This window comes from Castor canadensis, chromosome 13 (genome assembly GCF_047511655.1).
Source record: "Castor canadensis chromosome 13, mCasCan1.hap1v2, whole genome shotgun sequence".
NCBI classification, from domain to species: domain Eukaryota; kingdom Metazoa; phylum Chordata; class Mammalia; order Rodentia; family Castoridae; genus Castor; species Castor canadensis.
This window is the reverse complement of record NC_133398.1, coordinates 73,034,916-73,061,728: the sequence shown is the minus strand read 5'-3', so window position 1 is coordinate 73,061,728 and position 26,813 is coordinate 73,034,916. Positions and strand designations below refer to the sequence as shown.

The 26,813-nt window shown below is 37.3% G+C and overlaps 1 protein-coding gene across 15 annotated transcripts in view; it reads left to right on the top strand.

The window, feature by feature from the left end:
* The window catches only part of Trpm3 (transient receptor potential cation channel subfamily M member 3), an 835,737-nt gene that overhangs the window by 539,995 nt on the left and 268,929 nt on the right, over window positions 1–26,813 (top strand). For all 15 annotated transcript variants that reach the window (XR_012440467.1, XM_074052027.1, XM_074052024.1 and 12 more), the window contains exons 2-3: window positions 14,989–15,068; window positions 16,380–16,584. Coding sequence is in view for 14 of the 15 variants with exons in the window: in XM_074052027.1 (XP_073908128.1) it covers window positions 14,989–15,068; window positions 16,380–16,584 (285 nt within the window). In the remaining variant the exon portion in view is untranslated. The remainder of the gene's footprint in view (window positions 1–14,988; window positions 15,069–16,379; window positions 16,585–26,813) is intronic.

Below are 26,813 nucleotides of genomic sequence, written 5' to 3'. Positions count from 1 at the left end.
GCATAATAAAAGCACTTGCTTTATAGGTTTGTGGTGAGGTTCAAATTAGCTAAGATGTGAAAATAATCAGACTACTAGATGGCCTTTTGCAGGTCAGTAAAACTATTATTGTTGCTGGTATTATATGTTATTGTTATCTTTACTGCATCTGGTTTCCCTCTGGAACAGTGCTTTCCCAACTTGTAATGTGAAGGACCTTATTAACAGGCCAGAAAAAGTTCAGTAGCTCTGGAGTGGAGCCTGAGACTTCACATCTGACAAGTTCCCAAATGCTGCCCATGAATTGGGGCTGACCTGTGAGCCACTTGGGAATAATGAGAGCACAAAAAAAAAAAAAAAAAAAAAAGTGAGAATACACATTTAGAAACTTCTATAGCAGTTGCCCATTGCCATAAGAGTCAAGTATATGGACATTTTATGGCATTTTACAAAACTGTTGGTTTGTAATGGATTAAAAAAAAATTCAAATGATCTTTTATCATATGTCATTTAAGAAGCATTATTCTCAAACACAGAATAAACTTAAAAGCGGAGGAGCTCTTTATAAACTTTTTTACCTCCTCAGAAACTAAAAGAGCTTTCCAGAGTGAGTGTTCAGTGGATATTTTTGAGTGCGTGAATAAATGAAGTAAAACAACTAAGCACAGCTCTGATTGCCTGTTTTCAAATTCTCCAGATAATGACTCCAGTCCAAGCTACAGGTTGCATCAACTTTAATGAAGTATGCACAATTAACAATTCTATAGCTGAACTTCTGTTTGCATTTTCTTCTTAGTGATTATTTAAAGATTTCTGTACTAGAACTGTAAGCACAGAGAAGTGTTTCCTCTACCTGGGTCTCTCCTGTGTTACTTGCACGCTTGTAGAAATGAATGTCCACTTTCACAGTAACTCACTTTCAAGCATTTAGTATTGGACCCTGAAGTGGGACAAGAGCCATGGAAATATGTGTTGTTCTTCATCTACTCTGGCCTCACATAGAGTCATTACTTAACCGTGTTAATACATGTATCCGTGTGCCATGTGATACTCAAAGAAAGAAGGAATAGGGGAAAATTAACTCAAACAACAGAAACATATTATTTAGGGTATCATCTATCACGATAGTATAAGCCTTTACCACTAGTGACAGTTTTAATGAATGGTCACAAATAGTGCTATAATGTAAATAGCATCCCAGAGTCAGGAATGTTAGGGGAGTGTGTGTGTGTGTGTGTGTGTGTGTGTTTTCCCTGTGCAATTTATCACCAGCTAGCAACACGGCATTTTTTATCAGAAAGAACTTAGTGGTCTGCTAAATATTGAAGAAGGGTTTTTAAGATATCTTACAAACTTAAGAAATTGAGGTTTTAAATTTATAAATGAACTAAGATGCTTTGTCTCTGACTTTCCAGTGATTGATAACTTTATAATTATCATACTTGCAAAGTAGTTTCATGCTTATTCCTTGTGTGTCAAACAAGAATCTTAGAATAAGTCACAATATCAAATAAAACAAATCTGTAGAGAACTTCAAGTTCCTAGTCCTGAAACTGCTGCATATGAAATTTGATTTTTGGAATACCAAGTTGCACCCGATCCCACAACCTTCACCACCACCACAGGTCATGAAAAATGTTTCTTTTCAAAAAGTAGTCTTCATATTAAATTCTGGCTTATAATGTATTTTTTTCTCATATCTATTTTGAGCAGCTGGGAATCTAAAAGAAGGCTAATATTACTGGAGATAGTGAGAAGGGCAAGTCTGGCGTATAAAGGGTTTGGAAAAGTGAGATGGGATATAACAAGCATGGACTCTGAGACCTACTAGGAATCTGGAGTTTACTCTAGAAATAATAGGAAATCACTGAATGATTTTGGGGTGTAGGAAATGGAGTTCTATGAGCTACATTATTTTAAAAGATCCTCAGTTAGATTCTTCTATATGTAGTGGAATAATAGAAACCTGACATTATACATTTTGCAAAACCCATAGACCTGTTACAACACTAACAGTGAACCTGATCATGGTTTAAACTATGGATTATAGATAATAATAATACAGCAATGTAATAATAACTTATCAATAATTTTCTCAAGTATGCTACACGAATGCAAAATACTAATACGGGGAATTGTGGAAGATCAATTTTTCTGGAAACATAAAATTGCTCTTTTAAATGTCTATTAATTAGGGAAGGAAAGATTATTTATCACTGGGTGAAGAGTAGATTGGGCAACCAATTAGGAAACCAGCATATGCTTTTTTAAAATAGCATAGCTTCTCTCAGAAAACTCTTGCTATCAGAAATTAAATTGGGCATCAAATTTTCAGAAATTGGAGCTCTACAGTACAGTAAGGATGAGGTGGTAGGAAAACAGAAGAGAGAAGAAATCATATTGCCATCCCTTGGAACACAAATTGGAGATTAACTCTGTGTTTTTATGGTACTTACTTTTTAATTCATGCTCGTTTCTATGTGTATCAAATTGAAATTATTATTTTTACAGAAAGGTAATACATAGATCACTATCTCCTGGAACCTAAAATTTTCCAAAAAGATTTTATATTAATATATGAAGGTAGGAATAATCAGTAAGTTACAGATGTTGGCAGGGAGTATGTAAGGAAAGACAATGACAGTGTTTGGAGCAAGGCCTTGATCAACCTTAAAGCTGTCACATTACAATATTTGCAGAGACTGAATCTATGTGGATGTCTTTATTTTCTAACTAGTAATCCAGTAATGTGACAAAGAACATTGACTATTACATGGAAATACATTCTTGCTGCATTAACTTATACGATACTTTTTCATTTCCAAATAACAGGAATAGCATTACATTTGTATTGCTAGACCTGTCTGCTTATAAGTTGCTGCTTCTGATGATACAAATGAAACTGATTTAGCTTTAGTTCCTCCAGTTAAATCTTGATTGTTAGATTAAAAAAAAAGTATCTACATAGTTTGACTTGAGTGATTGTTGAGATTTGATTTATCCTTTGGTAGTAGATAAGGGAAAGAAAATACCAGGTTCTGTTCTTAAAGAACCCAAGTTAAAATTTTATGTATGTGCTGAATTGCTAACTAGGGGCATTCTTGAGAATGCTTAGGGCCTAGTGAGAATTCTTTCAAAGATTATTGATAAATTCAAATCTCCTTATGTACTTTGTGCTCAATAGGCATAAAACCTTCTGCTCTGCAACATTTTGACTTGCTTAGTTATGAAAAGAATAACAATTCTATGAATTTGTAGAGGATTTTTTAAATCTCTTATTTTAAAAAAGTCTATGAATCTACTTTGTGTGCATTAATGAGGGACTAACAAAAGCTCCAACATTTTGAGTCCCAGAATACTCAGCTCTAACAGCTGGAGGTGACCTTGAAGATCCGCAAGATTAAGTCACTCTCCTCCAAGGTCACATGCCTCCTTGTCAACAAGTCATGGCTAGGATACTTATCTTGAGACTCCTAATCAGTCAGTTATACTTCCAACAGACTCTGTCTTAGTACTGCTTTGAATGGACAAAGAAAAATAAGGATTTCAGAAATAAAATCCTATAACCAAATTAAGTCTGTACCCTTGTGATAATAAAGACTTTGACCCTAAGAGTGAAATTAGACTAAATCAGTATCTCTACCTAGAATAATTTTAAGGTACTATGACTAATGATAAAATAAAAGTTTATACACACACATGAGAGAGAAAGAGAGAAAGAAACAGACACACAGAAACAGTCATTTCTTTAGTAGTTAATCCTAATATGACAATTTTACTACAAATACTATTTCAGTGATTTATCCATCCACACCCTCTGATTTTCTTAGCATCTTCAACCTTCCAGGGCAGCAGAGTTAAACAAAATTGAAATCAGCCTCTGAATCTGACATGGCTTGTCACACAAATTCCACAGTTCTACTTAACATAAAATGTTCTAATTTTATGACTCAGCACATTTTTTGACTCCTAACAAAACCAGAATGGTACAGGAATGAGCTGTGAAAACTGAACAGAATTAAGGATAAAAGGTGACATGGTTCTGCTCAAGCTGTGCCTTTACTTGATATAAAATATAGTTCCCAAGTGGGAAGATGAGGCACAGCCTTCCGTGAGTACAGAAGACCCTCCTGGTCACAGGTGTACACTGACATCATCACAGGGATGTTTTCTAACAAATAGTCCATTATTTTTAAGTTTCTGAGGAGGATGTCAAACCTCAGTCTCATGGTGTTTTTATAATTTTTGGTCATAATCTTGTCTTTCATTTTAGCTTTCTTGGGGTGAAGTTAATCCTATTACTACTTTTTTAAAGATGTGTACCATTTTATAGCACAAACACTACTGTTATTATTTGCTTTTAACCCAGAAAAGCAGTAAGTTCCCAAGTGTGTGGGCATGGAATGTGAATGCTTAAGTATGGCAATGACTTATTGAACTGATGGATAACCCGTTATCATATAAAGGATAATTTTGAAGTAGAGGTCTACATCTTCATTTCAGTTTTCATCAGTCTTTTAGCTTGATGACTATGTATATTTTAATAAACTCAGAATGACTAAAGTGCACTTATGCCACCACAGCAAGAAGAAAAGCATTATTCAACATCCCTAAAATCAGAGACAGTAGATGAAGGGTGCAGAGCTCTCTGTGTTCTAACTAAACAGCTCAGGCCTTTGGTTCCATTGGGCTAAATCAGTAACTGACATATAACTTTGGCATGACTTTTAACCTCTGTAGGCCCCAGTTTCTAATTTGTATAATGAAATTTTACAGTGTTTCCACTGCAGACTTATAAAGGTTGTAGGAAATGCCACATGCAAAAGCATTTCTGTGAACAATAGAATGCTTTATCATGTGTTATTGTCAGGCAATGATTAATTGCTTCATAATGAAGAAACAAATTTCCAAAGCAACATGAAAAGATACTTAAAAACGTTTATTAAAATGACTGTAGAATGACCATTCTACCTAGAAAATCTGGATATATTTAAGTATAATTTACACAACAGGACCTACTGATAAAAGATGAGTTTAATTTATAATTCATTTAATTTAATTTATGATTATAAAGTATAATTTATTGAATCTTTTCCCAATCAAGTGATAAAAACACAATCTAACTTTACTACATCAAGGGATACATGATGTAAGTTGAGATACTATGAATTAAATTTTATTAAAAATAATTTCAGTCCACAAAGAGATTATTCCTCAAAGGTAAATTCTAGGAATGAGGAATTAATATCACCCTAAAAACTGGTAAAAAAAAAAATAGGAGAAGGAAGAAAAGAAAATGAGGCATGTATGTTAAGTGCAAAAATGATACCTGTTGAAACTGTTCCAGGAATCAGGGGAGGGGGGATGAAAGAGAGCAGTGGGGAGGGGTGAATTCAAGTATGATACATTGTAAGAACCTTGGTAAATGCTCACTGTACCTCCACGCAGCACAACAATAAAAAAAAAGAAGCGGCTACAAAACCCTAGATATGCCACAATAGATAGAATACTGTATAAATACAGTGGAAATTGGAAGAAAATGGTTACACTTATTGAAATGAAAATCATAATTAGAATGTCACATGCTCTTCCCCTAATGGAGGTATGAGTAAGTTATAGAAGTGGTGCAATGATCATGGAGCAAGCCTCTCAAAGAATGTCAGATTTTATGCAGTGTTTTGAAGAACAGAAAGGCATTTACCAAAAAGGAAAGTAAGAACTTCACCATTCAGATGAAGGAACACATGGTCAAAGGTTTAGAAGTATAGAACTGGATGGTACATTACGGGCACAACCAGTAATTTGGTTTGCCAAAACATAAAGTATGCAGAGGTTTGCAGGGAAAATGAAAGATTTGAATCTGATACTTCCAGAGTCAGGTCCTGCAGGTTTTTAAATGCTGAGCTGATCAAATCTGATCGGCCAATGGCATAATCCAGTGCTGTAGGAAGAACATGGTGAAGGCATGCTCTGGAAGTAGCTGATTTTGCCTTGGTCCTCTGGTATTGTTGATAAGTCAATGGCAACTCATATGGTAAAAAACACAGTACATTTATTTTCATGCATTACAATAAAAGCAAGGAGTTTAAGGGACATTTAAGAGAGACTGATCCTTTTTCCTAAACTTCAGTTACCTTCAGATACCTTTGTGATTTTTCTCTTATCTACAAATCATTTTACTCCAGTTTATTAAATATTTTGATGAATTCATTTTTTCATAGCTTTAAGGAAGGAGGGGAATGGGGGGAGGTGACTCAAACAATGTATACACGTGAGTAAATGTAAATACAATAAAATAAAAATTATTTTTTATCCATAAAAAAGAAGAAAAATTATATTCTCAGGCAATTGTATTTGTTAAGTCACAAGTTTAGCCATTGCTTGTATATTATATAATGATGTAAGGCCAAATATTAAAAGAAAATGTCTAACTGGGTACCACCTTTAAATCCCTTTATGGTAAACAGTAGTCCATCTGATGCCATCACTTTTCAGGGGAAGAACTGACTATCAAATGACTTTCCTAAATCCTGTATGTGCTTACTATGTGCCACAGTTCTATGTGTAGTAACAAAACAAAACCACTGCCCTCAGGAACTTACCTTCTAGTGGAGGACACAGACAAACAACAGACAGACACATAGAGGCATGGCATAAGGCACGAAACATGAAGAGTTAAGAGGGAAGTAAAAGAACAGAGAATGGCACAGTATACTTTCAGATAAAACCATCACTAAGGACTTCTGAGAGCATAGATGCATGGAGGGAGTGAGTTATGGGACATCTGAGGGTAGTACTGTCCAGGTTTTAGGAACAACAGGAACAAAAGCTCCTGGAAAGAACTTGCCTGACATGCTTGAAGAAAAGCAAAGACAAGTGAGGGATGGTACCACAAAAGCCTGTATTTTAAGACCACTACTACCCTCCCTGGACACCCTATCATATAGACATCTTTTTTTTTTTTGTACCAGGGATTGACCAGCACACACCAATTGTGGCACACCTCATTTCATTAGAACAAAGAAAGTGTTGTCCACGGCTGTTTTTGTGCCACGGTGACAGAATTGAGTATAATGAGAGAGACAGTATTGTTCCCAAAGACCCTAAAACATGTACCATCTGGTCCTTTTCAGAAAATGCTGTGTCATGCTCTTTTCTTATTATTATTAATGGGGGCACCATATAAAAATGCTTTGCACATCTTTAAAATAATGGAACATGTTTTCCATGTCAAAATCTAGAGTCTTCTGGTAGACAATCTGTCTCACTTTTTAAAAATTGTGCTGTGTGCCAATAGTTCTCTTCAAGTGTACTGTTTTGTTAATGGTGAATTGGGAAAAAGAGGTATCCTGCTCATGCTTGAAGACAGGAGTGAAGAATAACCAGTTTATATTGTACTTGTAGTTTTCTCTTTCTCTTCAGGTTACATTCTCTCTAAACTACATGTGAAACAAGCTGGTAGGATACCCTTCTGGGAGGTACATTATGGGTGATACATAAGATTTTACAGAGGTCCACATGCACAGTGTGGCCTTGAGCTACAAGTCTCTTTGAAACTAATTACCTTCTTGAACCAAAGGGTCCTCAGCATCATCTACTACCTAATAGGAAAAAATTTCTATGGGGCTACCTTTTGCACTTACACAAAATTTCCAGGACTCTGGTAGCAATATTTTTGCTTTTGGTGTAAATTTCATGGGAAGTGCCTCATATTCTGTTTTCAATTGAATATTTATGTCTCTTTAGGAAGGAAAATAAGCAAAAAGCAAATAAGGCTAGAGAGATTAGAGTATAAACATACATGGGCAATATATTTAGAACTCAGTATACATGTGATTGAACTCAAGATTAAAGTAGTAAGATGAAGGATGAAGTAGTGTCCAGTGAAGAAGGTAGCTGAATTATTAAACTGATTTACATTGCAAAGATTGTCTACAACCAATACATTTAGGCTCACAGCTTCACGATGACTCAGTAGGTCTTTCAGGCATTTTCCTGCCTCTTCCTGTCCCTCAACAACCTTTATCACCCTCCTCCCCTCTCCTTTTCTTTCCTTCTTTCCTCTCTCCAGAAAACTCACCCTGCACATTATAAAACGTCCCTAGTCTTCCTGCTCTGAGCCCTTCTCGTTTTTCATGGAAGTCTCCATCCTAAGTCAAGTCCTAAGCTTCATTTTCTCATTAACTTCCTTTTAGCATAAAGATAAAACTTGACAGTTAAAAAAACTTCTGAGAACACAAAATAAAGTTTTCTGACTAGACATACATGATTACAGAGGAAGCATTGGAAAATATGAAAAAAGCAAATGGAATAAAAAACTAGCCATACGTACCACCTCTAAATGTTTCCTATCAGCTGTGTATCTGTTTAAAATGAGTAATTTTTCACACTGTTTTATGGCCGACTCTTTTCACATTCTGAAACCAGACTGTGATCACCAAGTGGCATAAACTCTGTATAATTTATTTATTTAGTCTCCTATTGATGAACTTAATTGGTTCCCACATTTTTGTATTCTAAACAATGCAATACAGTGAACATCTTTGTGCTCAAATCTCTGATGATTGCTTTAGTATGATTGCCTAGGAGTGTTACAGGTTTCCCAAGGAGCGGAATATATGTTATTAAGGCTTATAGCTGACTCCTGAAGATAGGCAAAGGCCTTCCTCCCTGGTGCGTTTAATGCGAAAGCACAGCCCCATTTCCATTTGGGTTTTGCTTATTGCAATGTTTCTCCAGTTGAAAGTCACAAGATGGCTTATTATCCCTTGTCTCTGGGGAAACTTTGCTAAGCGAGAGACCAGAAAATGTGGGAATTTGGAGATCAGTCCTGAAAAAAGCAGAGAGTTGAGGAAATGACTCAGGACCCAATCCAGGTGTGAAATAAGTCATTCAGTTATTATTTTTATTAAGTGTCCACATGTTCATCACTTTGGCACAAGATCATATAAAAATGAAAATCAAAACCCCACTGCAGTCACAGATTTAAAGCCATCACAGTCCTTACAAGTGAAGGATGCCACCTTTCAATTCATACTTTTGTCAGTGAGAAATCTTTGGAGAGGAAGTGCTCATTCTTTTAAAAATATTTTTGCCTTGTTGAAATCTGAACCCTTTCAAATAGGAAAACTCCTATTACCCTATTCAAAGAGGAGAAACTCCTATTATCTTAAAAACATTCCTTCTTAGATGACCTTTGAAAGAATCTTTCCTGTGTGACTAAATGCCAGGTGCTGGAATCTCTGAGTTGGGACACACCAGATAAGCACATCACAGTGTCATCACTCTGAATCTTCATCCATATGCTATGGAGGTCACAGCTCATCCTTTTTTAATAAATGGAGAGTGTAGGTTTCTAACGATAAATTTGCAACCATTAAGGAAGGGCAGCAGGGTGAGACTTGTGATCAGGCAGGCTTAATTATTGACATTCTAGAAGGGGTAGAAGGTCTAACTTTTTTCTACTTAGGCTTATGTTTGTGGACTACAGTATTCTTTTGCAGCACTGAGTTTTAGCAGTTCCTCTTTAAAGAAATGCTATCATTCCATCCTTTGCAGCCAGTGGAACAATACTGCTTGTGTGTTCAAACTACTTGGAGAAATAATACACTGTTTCTTTAGAAGGATTTGCTTTCCAAAGTTGAACTTTCAGAACTCAGAACACCTTATCACACTTTCACAAGCTTTCTCTCTGAAAATGGAAAAAGAAAGGGGGAGAGGGAGCCTGTTAGGACTTGTGCCAGTTAAATCCGATCTCTCTGGGGATTTGTTTTTCTTCTGGCGTCAGATTAGATGCTCAAATCAAGCAGTGTTTGAGGACTGGGATGGAATGTTCATGGGATTCTTAGTGAGGCTAATCCTGAAGCAGCAGCACATTCCAAGGGGCTAATCTGCCCAAGTTCATTGCTTACTTGAAACGTCTCTTGGGGGAAGAGCCCAGCAAGTGACTTTTTTCTAGTGGGCGGTCATAAGAGCATTAGTAACAGGATGACCAGCCTCAGCCACAGCAAAATGAAAGCCACAGGAGCCGCTCCCGGGACTGCCTTTGCCACCAGCCAGAATCAGTGTGCAGGTAAAATGATTTCAGCTAACTTTTCTCTTGTTCAACTTCTCAGTGTTGGATCTGGGGACCTAGAAGAAAACCAAAGGATTACCCAGAGGGCTGTTGAGGGAAAGCAAAAGGCAAAAGTGAACAAATACATTCAGTCCCTCTAGGTCTTTGGTGTTTTGCTCTAATGAAGACAGTGTGTCCCTCTGAAACAGGAGAATGTGGCAGGCAAAGCCATGGTGAAATTTCCCTTATATTTCTTTCTAGAAACTTACTGTACTGTTTTTTTAATTTTGTGATTACTGGTCTGGGTTATTGTCCTGTTAAGTTTCTCTGTTAAAAAGTACATTATGATAGCACTTTCAAAGACTTTCTCAAGAGGGATTTAATACATGCCCTATGTTTATATTCCTAAACCATTCCCTCCTGGAGAAGGTCTCGATTCTATAGCTAGCAGGGAGTGCAAAGGAAAAAGATTCAAAATAATTTGGAGTCTAATGTTGGTAGCACAGCCTTTGTGAAAAAGAGGTAAAACCTGTGTAACTGAAATGACTTAGTTTTTCTTTTTTAGGCAATAAAGAAATGGGTGGCCATACATTATTATTATTATTTTAGACCCAAATAGGAGTATTAGGAGGAGCATAAAAAGGTGTGTGCTAAGGGACTGCATACCTAGAGATCTAAATTTATAAAATCCTGTAACTCCCAAGAAAGCTGTAAGCTGCCTTATGGTATGGGGGGAAGGAAACAGAAGATTGGGTTGATGTACTCATGACTCATTACAGCTTTGGGGGGTTTCTATCACTTTTGAGGCCTTTCTACTGTACATGTAATTTTCAAATTAACATTTGCTTTATTCTTTGATGGTAATCATTAATACTTTGTTCAAAATGTGGATGTCCTTATTTTGTTTTGAATAAAGTATCCTTTAATTATTAGCCTTGGAAAGCACTACCCTATTACACATCACACATGACTGATAATGCAGAAAAACCAGAAAGAAAATAGCCCTTCACAAACTCAGCCATGGTTGTGTGTACATGTTACCTTTAGAAAAGAACATATAAAAGTGATTTTCCAAGAGTTGATACCACCTTTTCTAAAAGGACAGGAGACTTCTGGAACATATTTAAAAAGAAAAGACATTAGGACAAACTGTCCATTGAAATTTTACAGTAGAAGAGAATTAAAAGGTCAGCTAGAAGGGTGGCACGTCAAAATTATTTCATGCTTTCTAACAAGGAAGCTAATCATTCCACACTAACTTCTTTGGAGGTTGGAGCAAAGTATAAAGCTTCATGCAGAGTACTTCAAAGCCTTTGAACAAAGAAAAGGGAATTAGTTTAGGGAACAAGTAAAACCATGAGTATTCAAATATGCCCTTCCCAAGAAAATGACTTTAAAAATCTAATATCTGTCCACACTAAAGACCCAAATAAAAGCCCAATAAAGCAAATCCCACAATAGAGAATAGTACATTATGCATGATATTTTGTAGAATTCCCAACTCATGTGTTATGTGTGTATTCTTTTATGATGTATTACACTGTTCTTCTCAAAAGCAGAAAGAATCTAATTCAATTATGAGAGATGAGAAGATCTTTTCCCTTATATTTCTGTTTTCCTCTCTGTTGTCTATACCTTGACAAGGGAAATGCTTAATCCACTAATAATAAGAAATAGAAACAGATCCTCAATGCTTTTGCTAACAATAGTGCAGCTTTTCACCTTTGAGAAAGTAATTAAGTTGCTAAACTGCACACAAGCCATCTGACTTTATACTGAAGGTCTAAAAAAAACACATTGACAATCCATATGTAGTAATTTTTGCCACACATCATCTTACAGAAACTTCCAGGACCTTCCAAATTGGAATTGAGACCTAGGAGAGAAAAAGTAAAGATGGTGTCTTTGAAAAGTGTAATCCATTTGTCAAGGTCCGCTGGATTCCTAACAATCATGCTGTGATTTAATTTCCTTCTATTGCCATGATAATGACTTCACCTTCCTTCTCATATTCTGAGGTCCTCTTAGTGTCCCACCCACATGCTTTACCCCAAGGAGAAAGGGCAGAACAGACAGCAAAGTGTTCCTTACTCCATATGTGAGGACAGGAAAATGTTGGTGAGACAGCAAAAGTTCAAGTCTGACTGGTTCTAGGTGTATCACTAGACGTCCAGCTTGGTCCCAAGGCAAAAGCACTCCCAGGCATGTCCAGGTGACCACTGCCCACATCAAGGATGTTTAGTGTCAATAGTCTCTCCTTTGGAGAGGCAGTGTAGCAACATGGGTGAAAGTGTGAGCTCTGAAGTCAAGCTGCTCAAGTTCAAGCCCTGGCTTTAAAACTCAATTGTTGCATTTCTGTCTTAATTTCTTCAGTGGTAAAATGCTAGAATATTAGTACTTCTTCAGTTGTCCGTGCATAAGCATATGGATTTTTAATTTATTTTCTTCATAAAGTAAACACTTAAGTATTGCATATTCATTTGGTTTTTAATAAAAAACAGTACTCTTAATTTCATGTATTCCTAAGAAGTTGGGACTCTAAATATACAATGAGCACTATATTTAGTAAAGTTAAACATAAACTAAAAAAAAAATGTTAGTACTTCCCTTATAGAGTTCTTCTGAAGATCTAGGCTAAGCACATAATGAGTCCTTAAAAAATATCAGCCATTGTTAGGACGTAGTGAACTCTTATTGTATGCCAGGTGTTTTATCTGAATTGCCTGGTTTGATTATCAGAAAACTCTACAAAGTAGCTGATGATCCACATGTTACACCTTAGTCATGGCCAACTAGGTATTCTACCATCCCCAGTCCAAGTGAGGTCAACCTTGGTCCTTGCTATGGGAATTTCATAGTACCCTCATCTGAACTTCCATCTGAACTTTTAGTACCAGATCAACCCAAAACTGGCCCATCTCCTTGAAATGAAATCATGATATTCCCCAAATTGTGCTATCAACCCTGTGTGTCAAGCATTCCTGCTGTGCCCATTTTATAGATGAAAAAACTGAGGATCAAAGAAATCATGTCAACTCCTACTCATACCACTCTTTCCAACCACAAACCTCACATTCTACCCATAATACTGCTTTTTTAAATGCCTCTCAAGGATGCCCTAGATTTCACAGATGCTTTCTCCAAAAGATCCTTTGAAAGCTTGTCAGAATAGAGTGAACCCTTACCAAAAAAAAAAGCTCTTTCTCCCTTTTCTGTTTCCCGAGGTGTAGGGTAAGTGGGTTTCAAATGTCCACTGAGGAACATTTTACCATCTTCCTGCCAAGAGATATTATCAATGAAAGTATTCAGTGTCTAGGGAAAATTGTGGCCTATGAATAGTTTACCTTACAGGCTTTTTGCAAAGATAAAGCCTGGTTATCTTTACTATTTAAGCTCGTTTCTGTTGCAAAGATGGAGCCACTCTTTTTTCCTATGTGTTTGAGAAATCTTTGAGAATAGGCTGTTTTCATGGCCAGCTGACAAACAAAACTGAAAATATTACCTTTGTGGCGTGAGGGTACAGAGGTCTATCTGGACTTACGGATCTCTGTACATCTTTACATGCACACCATGTAAGGACACCCATTGTGATCAATTGTGACCATCACTAAAACAGGATGCACTTCGTTGGTGGCCCTCAACCATCCCTCATGTTGCCACTGGTAAAATGAGCATTGTCACAAAGATAAAAGAACTACTGTCATCCATGCAACCTGCTTGAGTCAACCTCCATTGTGCGAGATCAAGGGCGTGGGGGCAAGTCAGACTCAACACAGCTCTTATAGACATTGGAGTCCAGGCAGAATTAAGATTAATTACAACCAACATATGGGAGCTGGTAACAGTTCACATCAGTGATTGAGACAGGCCAAGTAAACAGCTCAGTTGTGCTTTAACCCTGCATATTTTAAGAATATGAATTTAGAACTGATGCTGGGTTACAGGGAAGATGATACCATAAGGAAATAACTTTACAGGTTGATCTAGCAATTCCCATCTTAAATGCTTAGAAAAGGAATTTTCTGAAGAGCTTCTTGTATTTCAAGGGAGACTTATCTACTATTTCAAATGGTGGGAAAGAAAGGGGTGGAGGGATGCAGGACAGACAGTCTGCTTTGGAACAATGATTCTACAGTTTGCTGGAATAGCCTTTGTCCATCTGGGAACCCAATCTCAGTCGTAGTACTTCAGAGTGGACAGTCCCAACAATGCCCATTCTGAGAAGCTATATTTGCTCTATGTGCTTAACGGCATGTGGGAGGAAAGAAAAGTAGATGAAAAAGTGTTATGTCTTTCCCAAGTCATTACCTGTGACATTTAGGACTATGATGAAAGCATTCATCTTCCTCATGTTTTCATTTCCTTTTCCCTCTCTGTGTTTAAGCATTACTAATTTGGATTTTAGAAAAAGCATGGTGATGGATTAGGACTTTTGAGTTGTATAATTCCCCCACCATTTTTCTTTCCTTCTGTAAAGAAAATCTAATGGGTGATTAGCCATGAAAATCTTATTCTCATTTAGATGTATTTCTTCCTACCACTGAAAATTTGACTTCTGTAAATTTGCAAACATAACACTCTACCCTTCCAAATTCATTTTCCCTGACCTTCAGACCTCATTATGAAGGGCTGGAGATGTAGCAGAGATCTTGCCTAGAATGTGCAAGGCCATGAGTTCAGTCCTCAGCACCACAAAAAAATTATGAATTTTTATGTTTCCATTAACATTTTTAGCTTGGCTATTTCCCTTAGCTCTCAAAATTATTATGTTAACCTAATTAGCAGGATCTAGGAGTCATGGATTTTATTATATGCAGTGTTGTTGTGCAAAATATCCCTAATTTTGATTCCATTTATGATATACCAGTCTACCATGTAATTGATTATGAAATTTTGCTTCCTAGTCAAAAGCATTTAAAGATTATGCTCATCTTTCTTCTCTGTCTCTTTTTCAGGCTCAGAAATCTTGGATAGAAAGAGCATTTTATAAAAGAGAATGTGTTCACATCATACCCAGCACCAAAGACCCCCATAGGTAATCTTGCTGTTCTAATGCATCAAGAATGTGAAGTAATAATATAGGAATGAACTATAATAACAGTCACTACCCTTGCAAGGCAACCACTGTCAAATTAAAGATCTCTGAGTTTTATACTGCAGGACATTTTTTAAACAAATATATATATATGTATACATATATAGAACATGAGATGCTATATCCACAGTTAATTCTTAGTTTAAGAGTCTCTACAGAATAACAGATCTGATATTGCAGAAGGAACTAATCACTGTATATAACACTGGGTCATATATTTGTTATGATTATAATCTTTCCTTATCAGTATTTTACCAAAATGCTTAGTCTATACCAACATGCTATGCAATTATGAAAAAGATATTTAAAAAAAAACTCCTAGCAGATTAGTAATGACACTTCAGACCCTCAGATTCCACCGCACAATTTTGCACTTGACTTACCTTCCATAAGATCCACAGTACATAAAATACAAATCATTTGGGATAAAGTAGCACATCTATATCTGGAAATGCCTTTATAAATGGGCAATTTAATAAAGCAGTTTCAAATATAGATTATATAGTCAAACGGACCAGCTCTATACCCTGGGAAAAATTACCTAATCTTCAGAACTGTAATATTTCATCATAAAATAAATCCTAAGTTTTAGTGTCTTAAAAAAGGGTAACTGTGTTATAACTATCATTACTAATGATTGTAATAGTGAAAGTAGTAATTTATGAAGGATATAGTCATGATGGAAGAAACAAATTTTAAGTTTTCAAATATCTTATGTTTTTTCACCATTCCTTCAAGAATACTTAAGCTTGCAAATTTTTATTCTCAGAATTGGGTATTTGACAGCAAACGTCAATTGGAAAATGACAAGTTAGGTTGTGACTCACGTTTAAGCAAGACTGCTCATTTAAATGAGCATATTAAAATTCTTCCTCCAAAGTTCTTCAGTATCCTTCATGCAAGATTTGACAGACAGGAGAGTGAGAAGTAGAACAATCTAAAGAACTTTGACTCACAGGTGTCCTGCTTTGAACAAGATACCACGTGCAAAAGGTATGGATGGCGAGGGGCAGGAGACTTGCTGTAGCTTATGCAGCTAAAAGAAAATGGCAGAGGAGAAAAGAAGAGCAGATATGTATGTCACAGAAAGCCTGAGTTCACCATTTGCCTCATTCTCCACTTTATGGGAGCTCACCTGAGAAGTGATTGACATGGGTCACATGAATTGTAGGTTTCTACCATAGGCTGGCTGAAGTGTGTATTCCAGTAGTGCTGATCCAAAAGGTTCACTTTTAACCTCTTATGTTACAGGTGTTGCTGTGGTCGTCTAATAGGCCAGCATGTTGGACTCACTCCCAGTATCTCTGTGCTTCAGAATGAGAAAAATGAAAGTCGCCTCTCCCGAAATGACATCCAGTCTGAGAAGTGGTCCATCAGCAAACATACTCAGCTCAGCCCAACGGATGCTTTTGGGACCATTGAGTTCCAAGGAGGTGGCCATTCCAACAAAGCCATGGTAATCACAAAATCCATCATTCATTCCCAGATGCCACCTCCTGTCCTGCAGAGGAGTGGCTAAGAACCTGGGATTTGGTCCTTGGGCCTAGCCTCAACTCTGACACTTCCTGATGTGGTGTGTCTTACCTCTTATCTTCTCTTGTGTGTCTTACCTCTTACTGTATAAAGTAGATAAAGTACTTCCTCCTGGGATTTAAAAAAGTATGAGGTCACAGTAACCACTGTAATTAGTAATAAGACAAATCACTTTTAGTATTTTTAATTTTTGATTAACATGATTAATTGTAATATAAAAGGGTCCGTGTGGTATTTCCAAACATATACACAGCATTCAAATTCAGCCATTCCTCACACACACACACATTCTTCCTAATCTCTTACTAATCTTTATTCTACATTCAGGTCAACTTTTTTAGCTTCCAGATGAAAGACAGGTCATGCGGTACATGTCTGTGTGCGTCTGGCTCATTTTCTACAGTTATTCACTGTTTACTAGGTTATTTCCTGTGTCTCATCCATTTAGGTTTTTTTCTAAATCCATTTTCCGCCCTTTGGTTTCTGTTTTGTTCTATTAGTAAGTACCATTTCTCTCCATTTAAGACAGAAATGATCATCCCAGACTATTTCCTTCCTAATTCTAACAAGAGACCTTGCCATCCATATCAAATGCTTTTTTTGTCAAAGAAGCTATGTTCAGTAATGTTCTCTATGGAAAGGAATTTTTAATAGAGATGAGGAAGGATACAAATTTTACTTTTAGGAGTTGTCCCTTTTAAATTTCAGTTCTCATCACAGGCCACTTCCTACTTGTCTGACAGATTGTGCAAGGAGTGAAGTAAAGCACGTATTTGGAAAAGCCTAGAAATGGCATAGTACAACAAGCTTGCTTTTAACTGTTAAGAGAGCTTGCTGAGGGTGAAGCAGTTGAAAGTACCTTTTCTTAGGAACACCATAGTGTTCTGAGTTTGGAGAGGAGGATTTCAGCACACTACAAAATTCAAGGGGTGCCACCTCACAGAATTACAGTTTAAAATTTTGCAATGAAGTCTCCTCTCTCTTCTTTCCTCTATCCTCCCCTCTCTTTCTCCTCTTCTCCCTCCCCTACTGCAGTAACTTCTTTACCAGCATGGCTAACTGAGGTGTTCTTACAGTTCTTCCTTAAGAAAATTAATTTTGAGTTATATATTAAGTTAAAACCAATTTTGAGTTATTTATTGGAAAGAAAGGACGCTATATGTAACCTCCAACAAGGCCTGGAAAAGCAAAGAATAGGTTATTAGTTAGTCTTCACCTACACAAAACTATGGAAAGTGAAGATTGTCAGCTTTCTCACCCACTGAAGGGATATATTTGCCCACAGATGGTCACCAAGGATCCCCTAATCAGCACGTTCCCATATGGGACTGAACTATATACACTGAGGGTCCTCTGGAGTCATGCATTAAAAGTCATACATGTTCTCCCTGTAAGAAAAGTGCTGAAGTGAAGAAGTAGCTAATTGGGCAGTAACCATAATGGACTGGGACTCCCCCTGTCTTCACAGGGTGCTTGAATGTGCTCGCACGTATCATGCTGCAAATCCAGTAGGCACGTGGGATGTATGTGGTCACCATTTCCACTGTGAACACTCAGTGTCAAATATTCCATAATATTATGCTGAAGTATAAATATGCCCGTGAGTAAATGTCCCTCCAAAGTCAAGAATCTGTGCTTGCCATGAGGATGCCATTGTCCAGTCATGTGTTGATCTGTCCTTTGGGAAATGACATTAGATAATCTATAAATCCACAAGAGAAAAAGTACTCTGTATTTTCATCAAATGATAGTTTTAACTGAAAACAAATCTCAAGTACATAAAATTCAGCGCTTCATCCATTTAACTTCTGCCAACTACAACTCCAGTCTATTCTCTGAAGATAAAGTTTACCACTATTAAAAATATCTAAAAGAACAGCGTGCTAGTTTAATAGTAAAGAGTGTGGGTTCTGAACTCAGACCAAGTTCATTCCAGAACCATCACGTAAGTGCTGTGTGACATGGAGCAGACTACTTAAATTTTCTTGACCTCAGTAATTCAATCTGTTCCATAGATTGTTGATATTCTCATATGCATTAAACAAGATGGCATATGTAAAACAGTGACACAGTGACAGGCAACTAAATCAATGAAAGCTAATTTAGCTGCTATTACTATTAGTACCATCATTATTTGCACAGGATCTGAAATTGCAAAAACATTTTTTAGGGGTGCAACTGGGGTTTGAACTCAGGGCTTCCCACTTGCACAGCAGGTGCTTCACTGATTGAGCCATGCCTAGTCCATTTTGCTCTGGTTATTTTAAAGATAAGGACTTGTGAACTATTTTTTTAGGGCTGGCTACAAACCACAGCCTCCCAAGTAGCTAATACTTTGAAGGACATTCATCTGGACATATGTCTTCATATATTATCTTAGAAAATTAAATTGTACTTTTATAGTTAATACTTTTATACAGTTCTGACTATGTAGCCTATTGTTTGACCTTGAATCTGAAGCCACATTGAATTTTATTTATTTTCTGACTCTCATTTACTGGCTGAATGACTGTCCAGTTTATTTAACCTAATGCCTCAGTTTCCTCCTGTGTAAAATGCCTCAGCTTCCTCCTACTTCCTAGGGCTGTCGAAAGGATTGAGTTAACATACATTCAGTGCTCAGAAGTCACCCAAGTATTTACTCTTGTAATTACTCTTACAAAGAGTACTTTACTTATTCTGAGAGAGAAGTTTTGGGGTTGATTAAAATAAGATGCAGGATCTTGAAGTCAGGTAAAACTGGATCGAAACTCTAACTGGAAAGTCTTGGTTAAACCATTTAATTCAGCTGAGCCTTGAGATTTCCTACCTCTAAAGTGGGCGTGGCTGCCTTGTTTGATGCTTATAAGGAGAAGATTAAAAAACATACATAGCTAGTGCTCATGATGTTTATGAAAATAATAACTACTTGTGAAAAGAATAGAGATGGGCCAAATAGCTTCCTTTACTTTCTGGGAATGCAAAGAGTACTCGAGTATTTCCACAGGAGCACCAAGCTGTGTAAGTTCAGCAGCCTGCTTTGTTCTGTGAATAAAGCATTAGTGATGACCACCAGCAGGAGGTTAGTGCTGTGAGAAGTGCCCATCCCTGACTACAGAGAGTGGTTCAGGTCTGCACATTGCATACTTTGACTTCCACATTCAGTCTTCTGCTTTCTATCATTCCAGCAAAACAGTGAGTAAGTATCTGTCACCTGGAGTGCTCTCTTATTCCTTGCACAACTTCACCATTAAGCAGCTACTGTGGAGGTGCTATTAGGATGGACACAACCAAGGCCTATTCTCCTGATATAATTTTCTTCTACCAGAGCTCTTTTCCTCTCCTGAAAATTTCTAGCAAATTTGAGAGCCCCCCTACAAATCCCTGGAGACTGAAATTCCAAATGAGTTTATTAGAATGTGTGCCCTTGAAAGTATTATCCAAAATCCTTTGGCAGCTGCTTTCAGAATCTGCAATGAATTATAATCATAATATAGCAACTAAAATGTATTTAACAGCTACTAGTCTCTGGCACTGTTCTGAGTACTTACCTATGTTCTCATTTTAGGTTTATGACAGGGGTCTTATTATTCCTAAATGACAGAATAATGTACTGAGACCCAGAAAAGTTAAGTAATTTGTCTACATAACACAGAAAATAGATTCTTTATGTATGTTGTGGTACTTAACGCTAGAAGGAAAGACTTTGAGGGACAGACAGATCTTTGCACTGTTCCAGAACAGAGTTCTGTTCTGTCATGGTTTGTTCCATAGACACTGAACTCTGATTTCCCTCTTCAGGGCACCCCTAACTCTGTAGGATGCTGACCTATCTAATGCTGAGCAGATTAAGCCAGTTCAACTACATAATATGTGGGGCCCCATGAAAACTGAAAATGGAGGGCCCTTATGGAAAAGGGAAACCTATTCCCACTTCCATGGCCTCTCAGCAGACTCTCAGCAGACAGTTGACAAGACCCAGTGGATTACCACTTCTACACTGGGAAGTGCTCAATATTCAAGGTGGGTAAATTTCTCACCAAGTCACCCATGACACACACCATGGCTCTGCCAGCCCCGGGCAGGGATGGCTGCTTCATTTCCTTGCCACAAAACTGCAGTGCACAAACCCAATATAGGAAGGCAGCAAGGAAGTGAAACCTGGGACCTCGTGGGAGCTGATGCACCCCTCCCCCATATGTGCTCCTCTGTCCCCCCACGTTTCACTTATCCAAAAATAATTCAAGTTGTTTTTTGATTGTTGAGCCTTTATTTTTTCCTTTTTTGTTTGTTTGTTTTGTGGTGCTAGGGATTGAACCTTGGGCCTTGCACATACTGGGCAAGCACTCTCCCACTGAGCTACATCTGCAGCCCTTAAGTTGTTAGGAATTTGAAGACAACAGTACAGAGCAATAGACCACAAGCAATGTGCCCTTCTGAGCAGTGTGATGGTGCTGGTCACAAGAGATGCCAGCCCTGAGGTTGGGGCTGTTCTAGGTGGTCTCAGAGCAGTCACTCCAAGGACAAAGCTTTCTTTCTTTCTTTCTGAGTCTAATCAGACATATGAAGACCAATTTTCCTTCTTATTACTTACTACTGGATGCTTAGCAAGTGGAAGTCCCAGCTATTCATCCAGATACAAATGAGTATTTTGTCTACTTTGAAAACTTGCCCTTGAGTTATTCTGATTCTCCTATCTAGACAAAGAAGTAGAATTATGCAGATGTCAGAGGTTTCATTTTATGAATCAGTGTTGTGGGTTGGTGCCAACCTGGACCTTCTTCCTTTCATTCTCTTGAGCAAACTGGCATGCAGTTTGGACATTGGGATCAGCAGCCATCGCCTGTGAACGAGTTCAATTTACACAGGCAGGGCGTGGTTAATTATTCATCAAGACTGCAGTGAGACAGAACAACTAACCTAATGTGCTCTGGTCTCCTGCTTCTGACAGGAGTACTTGAAAGTTTAAATGATTTTAGCAAAGTAGTCAAAAAACTCTAGAGGCAGGTTGACTTTTATTAATTTTTTTTTTTGCAGTACTAGAATTTGAACTCAGGGCCTACGCCTTGAGCCATTCCACCAGCCCTTTTTTGGGAAGGGTTTTTCTTTTTTTTTTAATAGGGTGTCATGAACTATTTTCCCAGGCTGGCTTCGAACCACTATACTCCTGATCTCTGTGTCCTCAGTAGTTAGGATTACAGGCATAAGCCACAGGTGCCCAGCGACTTTTGTTAATTTTTTAAAAGTATGCGGTAATATTAACTTCTTCCTTTAAGGCAGCCCAGGATGAAGCTCTGGTGTCTTTAAACTGAAATGAGCACAGTATGAGGCAGTCTGCAGGAGTTTGGGCAAAGGATATAGATGGAGGAAAAGATTCATTATTAAAATGCTGCATGTCATGTGAGAGCCATATCTCTGCTCAGGAATGCTATGTATCTGTCCTACCATGCAGGCAAAACGGCAATATGTCACAGATGTTTAGCCACGGAAGACATTTGAGGGATCTCACACAGTGACTCCAGGTAGCCTGTGAGGCTATCACAAATGCCCTCATCCAAGACTCACTTCTGGAGTCTCATTCATTAGCCTGCAATAGAACTTGGACATCCAAAGGTTTTTGAAAGTTACCAAGGTTATTCCTCTGTTCAGCCGGCTTAAAAAAATACTAATCAATCCCAATCCCTCTACCAGAATTATACATGAGTCAAATGGAGCCCAAGAAGTTAAATTACTTTTCCAGAATTATTTAACAACAAAATTCTGGAACCCAGCTTCCTAAGGGTACTCTGTTTATCCTGTCTCTTTTCTGTCATGTGTGCCTGGAGCAGATGACATTCAATATTTTGTTTGAGAAGAAGTAATTGAAAGGAAGCTAATTGCTATTATGTTTCTAGCTCTTTTATAAGGGTTTTGAAAGTTTTTGTAGTCAAATTATAAAATCACTATTATTTAATGAGGTTAAACTCAAAAGCTGTGAAGAAGGAGAGGTCCTTGCAAAATTACATCCTAGGTTAATGGAACAATTTTCCAAGTACTCTATGGTGTTTGGTCCCAATTTCCAGTCTCCACAAGCCCTAGTGAAAAAGCAATGAAGCCAGAACTTTTCAGAGAAATTGTGACACAGGAAGGAGACATTCAAAGCAGATAGTAAGTGAAGAATTCTGACTTCCTTCTTAATACAAGTTCCATCCTCCCAGACTGCAAATCCAAAAAAGCCAGTCCTGGATTATCAGAGGACTTGGCAGTTCATTAAGACATCTCGTAACTTTTTAAATCTGTCATTAAGAGGAACAAGATGGTTGTCAGCAGACATCATGTGTTTTCTCAAAGACCCTCTTTCATCTAGGTCTCCACATTTTATTTAGAAAAGGAAACAGTGCTGAGCTTGAATACAGACTGAATCTTACTTGCTTACTAATCATCTCTTCCAATTAATGCTGAGCTGACTTGTGGGCCAGGTAAAGTATAAACCTAATTAAGGATGTATACTTAAATCTCTCAAGCCATCAAACAATTCTCTTCAGGTTTTCCCTTGCTATTTACTCTGCATATTAGAACAGGTTTAGACACTTATTATAGTTTTCATATAATTTAGATAATTATTCCTAGCCCTCATTTTCACACTTACAGCTCTAAGTATTGAGTCTGTCAGGATGAAATCCTTACTCTGAGTATTGTGGGTGGAGGAGAGGGGGCTAAGAGTGACTGAGGAGGCTGACAGCAGCTCCATGTCTACAACCACATACTCTTAAAATGCTTCAGGGGTTGGTCTTGAGATTTTAAAAATTGTCTATCTTTGCATTGTGCAAATTTGATCTGGGAATCATTGGCTAACATACACCAAACAGGAAATTAAATGAATCTTCCTTTGCAAAAAAAAACAAAAAAAAGAAAGAAAGAAAGAAAAAAGATAATCATTAGATTGTGCTAACCGAGTAGCTTTACATATGCATGGTAAGGCTTCTGGGAGGTTTTGTAATTGGTCCATTGATTTCCAATTTCCACCTTGTAATCTCAAGGCCACTGAACTGGCAGTGCCTTTGGATGGTCTTTTTGCAACTGAGAAAACTAGAATCTATCCCTTATATTTCCAATCCTAACCGTAGATCTATAAAGAAGGAAAAATTGACCCTCATCCAAGAAAATATCCCATCTCCTTACCTTTAGAAAAATTCATGCTAAATAATTCTGGCAGAAATTTCATGGAGTACCTCCTATGATTTGTTCATATGCTTGGTGAAGTTTTAGATTACTTCTGAATCTTTAGTTGTGGGTACTCATCAACCATCCCCTATGCATATCTGAAAACTAACTTTGGAGCATTGCAAAAACAATATGGTTCTTTCACTATTAAAGTTTTGTGGGTCATCAAACCAGGAATTTATTTGGAGTGAATGCAACTCCAAATATTTTCCTTCTAGGGAGATTTTATATCTGTTAAACCATCAAAAGCATTAAAACCTGTCTGCAAAACAAAGGGTCCCATGGACTTGGAAAGCTGGTATCAGCAGACTTATCTCAGCTGTCTGATGTGACATATTCTTCTTGGCCACAGCTTTAATTACAAATAACCCCCTTTAGATGTGGCTACAAAGAATTAGGAAATGAATGATGCTTGTCACATTTCTCAAAAGAAAGGAGAATGGAACAAATTTCCCACTACCGGAGAAAGGCTTTAAAGATACTGCTAAAATAGATTTAGCAAAGGTAGGTCCATTATTCAGAACAAACACTACTTAACAAATGCCAAGTGGTTATTTCCAAAAATTAATGATGGCTTTGCAGTATAAGGAGAGGATTTGCATTTAACATTTCCAAGAATAAGCCAGATTTATTGTCCCACTGCTCTTTTCTATTTCCATTAAACAATTTTCGTTAAAACAGCTGGGCAAAGTTACATGGGTAAAAATTTAGGGCCAAAGATGTGACTGATGAATTATCAGAGCCAAATTACTCTACAAAAACTCAAGTTCAAAATGCCAAAGGAAGGGCTTTTTTGTTTGTTTGTTTTTTAAAGGAAACACTCCCCATCTGTTCTAAGTAGTAACAGCTGCTTTTGCCCACTGTGGGTGTGATAAAAGAGAAAGGACACTGTCTGCTATTTGTGACACCTCTGTGAGCTCCAGTAACACTGATAAGTGAATAGCAACATTTCTAATGAGGAAGCAGCAAGAGTGGATTTTTTATGCAAAAATGTAGGAAAACCTCCTGCTAGCAAAAAAGAACCTCAGCACCAGGCAGGGCAAAATGAGATTTATTTACCAAAGCTCTCTGCCATTCAAATGAAAGAAAATCACTAGTTTTCTACTATAGTCTGACTTACAGAATTTCATTTCTAGGTTTGTTTTTGGGACTCAAAGTACATTTCCTCTTAAAAAATAATGCTGGATGCATTGATGTCCACAGCCTGAGAATGGACCAAATAATATGATTTGAACTAAGCCTAAGTTCTGTCTTACACAGAATATTTCGTACGTCCTTCACTTATCATGTGTGGGCATTCCTGTTGCCATGCAAAGGGACTAATGATAGGAAGGGAAAAGATTAGATAATCCCAGACATGGATAGCTTATTTGATCTCAGCTTCTCTCTTTAAATGATAAATTGGGGAACTGAGGGCCTCTAGTAAAGGGAGGGTTTTAGGCACCCCAGGACAGATACTTTTAGGAATACCTACTGAACACTGGAGTTGAGAAACAAGGGTTATTTTAAAAGGTATACTGGTTAAGGAGCTAAAGACAAGTTTAGGCAAGTTGTGCACATAATACAGGTATGGATTTAGCCTTAATTTTCACTTTGGGCCATATATATTCCATAATTTAATTCACACAGTATCCTGTGAGGTGGCCAGGATCAGCCCCATTTTCAAAAAACAGGATGCCCAGAGTAACTAGATGACTGTAGTGCAGGATCTGATGCTGGAGTATCATTGCAAAGCTCTGAGAGATCTCTAAATCAGAGCATTATGTCAGAGTAATGCCCAGGTAACCAAATTTAATATGCACATTAGGAAGTCTTCTTGTTATTTGTAAGGTGATCTGTTATCAATTAATAGGCTGACAAATGGACAGAATTGCTTATCTTGATAACCAAAATAGCTTTGAGTTTCAAATCGAATTGACCATTGATTTATTGCCCTGGGCACAACCATTTATGAGTGTGAAGCTGCTGATTTAGCACATGAGGTAACTGTTATATTATAAGCACCTGGGAAGCTTACTGCATAGCCTGATTTTTATGGCTATTTTATTTTATAAAGAATATAATTTAAAAGTTGAAATCTTCAGATGACCTCAAAATGTTTTATCTCTGATTTTAAATGACCTTATCCCCAAAAGCATTTACTTGAGTTGCTAAAGAGTAACAACCAAAAATGAGAAAAAGTAACAAACTAATTCGTTTAAATTCTTTATCTTGCCTTTGTTCTCCAAGAGAAGGGCACAATAAATCTCAAACAATGGGCCAGAGTGTCAGTGTATTTGCTGATCTTCGCCAACTTCTGAATAGCTAGGTGTGGCCTAACAGTTAATCACATTGTCCTATGTGGAAGAATTAGTCCTGGCCAAAAAAAGTTAGGTTTTATCCTGAGTAGCTTGTCAATGGTTGCACTTTTATATTTATTGTGACTTAATTCCTTCAGTATTTCCTCCATCTTCTCTGATTTTCATGTGAAAATGCTGAATGTTCTTTTCTTCTTTTTGGCCCAATGACAGATGCCAGATACATCGTCTTGGTCCTCTTTTGTGTCGCTATAATGGGATATGTGAGACTGGGTAATTTATAAAGAACAGAGATGTATTTCTTACAGTTCTAGAGACTAGGAAATCCAAGGTCTAGAAATTCGCTGCTGGCAAGGACTACCTTACCGCGCCATTGTAGAAGGTGGTATGGCAAGAGGATGTGTGTACAATATTGAAAATTACATAATATTTTTCCTAATTCTAGGTTTATAAATTATAATATTTGCATATTCATATGCTATCACACTTATGCGTTGAAGATCATTTGCGTTTCTTTTAATGGGTATTTGATGGACACAGAAATGGATGTTTTTCCCATAAAAAGAAATCTATTGGACTGTTTTACTCTATTTCTAGGTAAGAGGATAGATCTTTACATGATTACAGGATAAATGTTCAATCCTGCTCAAAAAAAAAAACCATACACATGCAC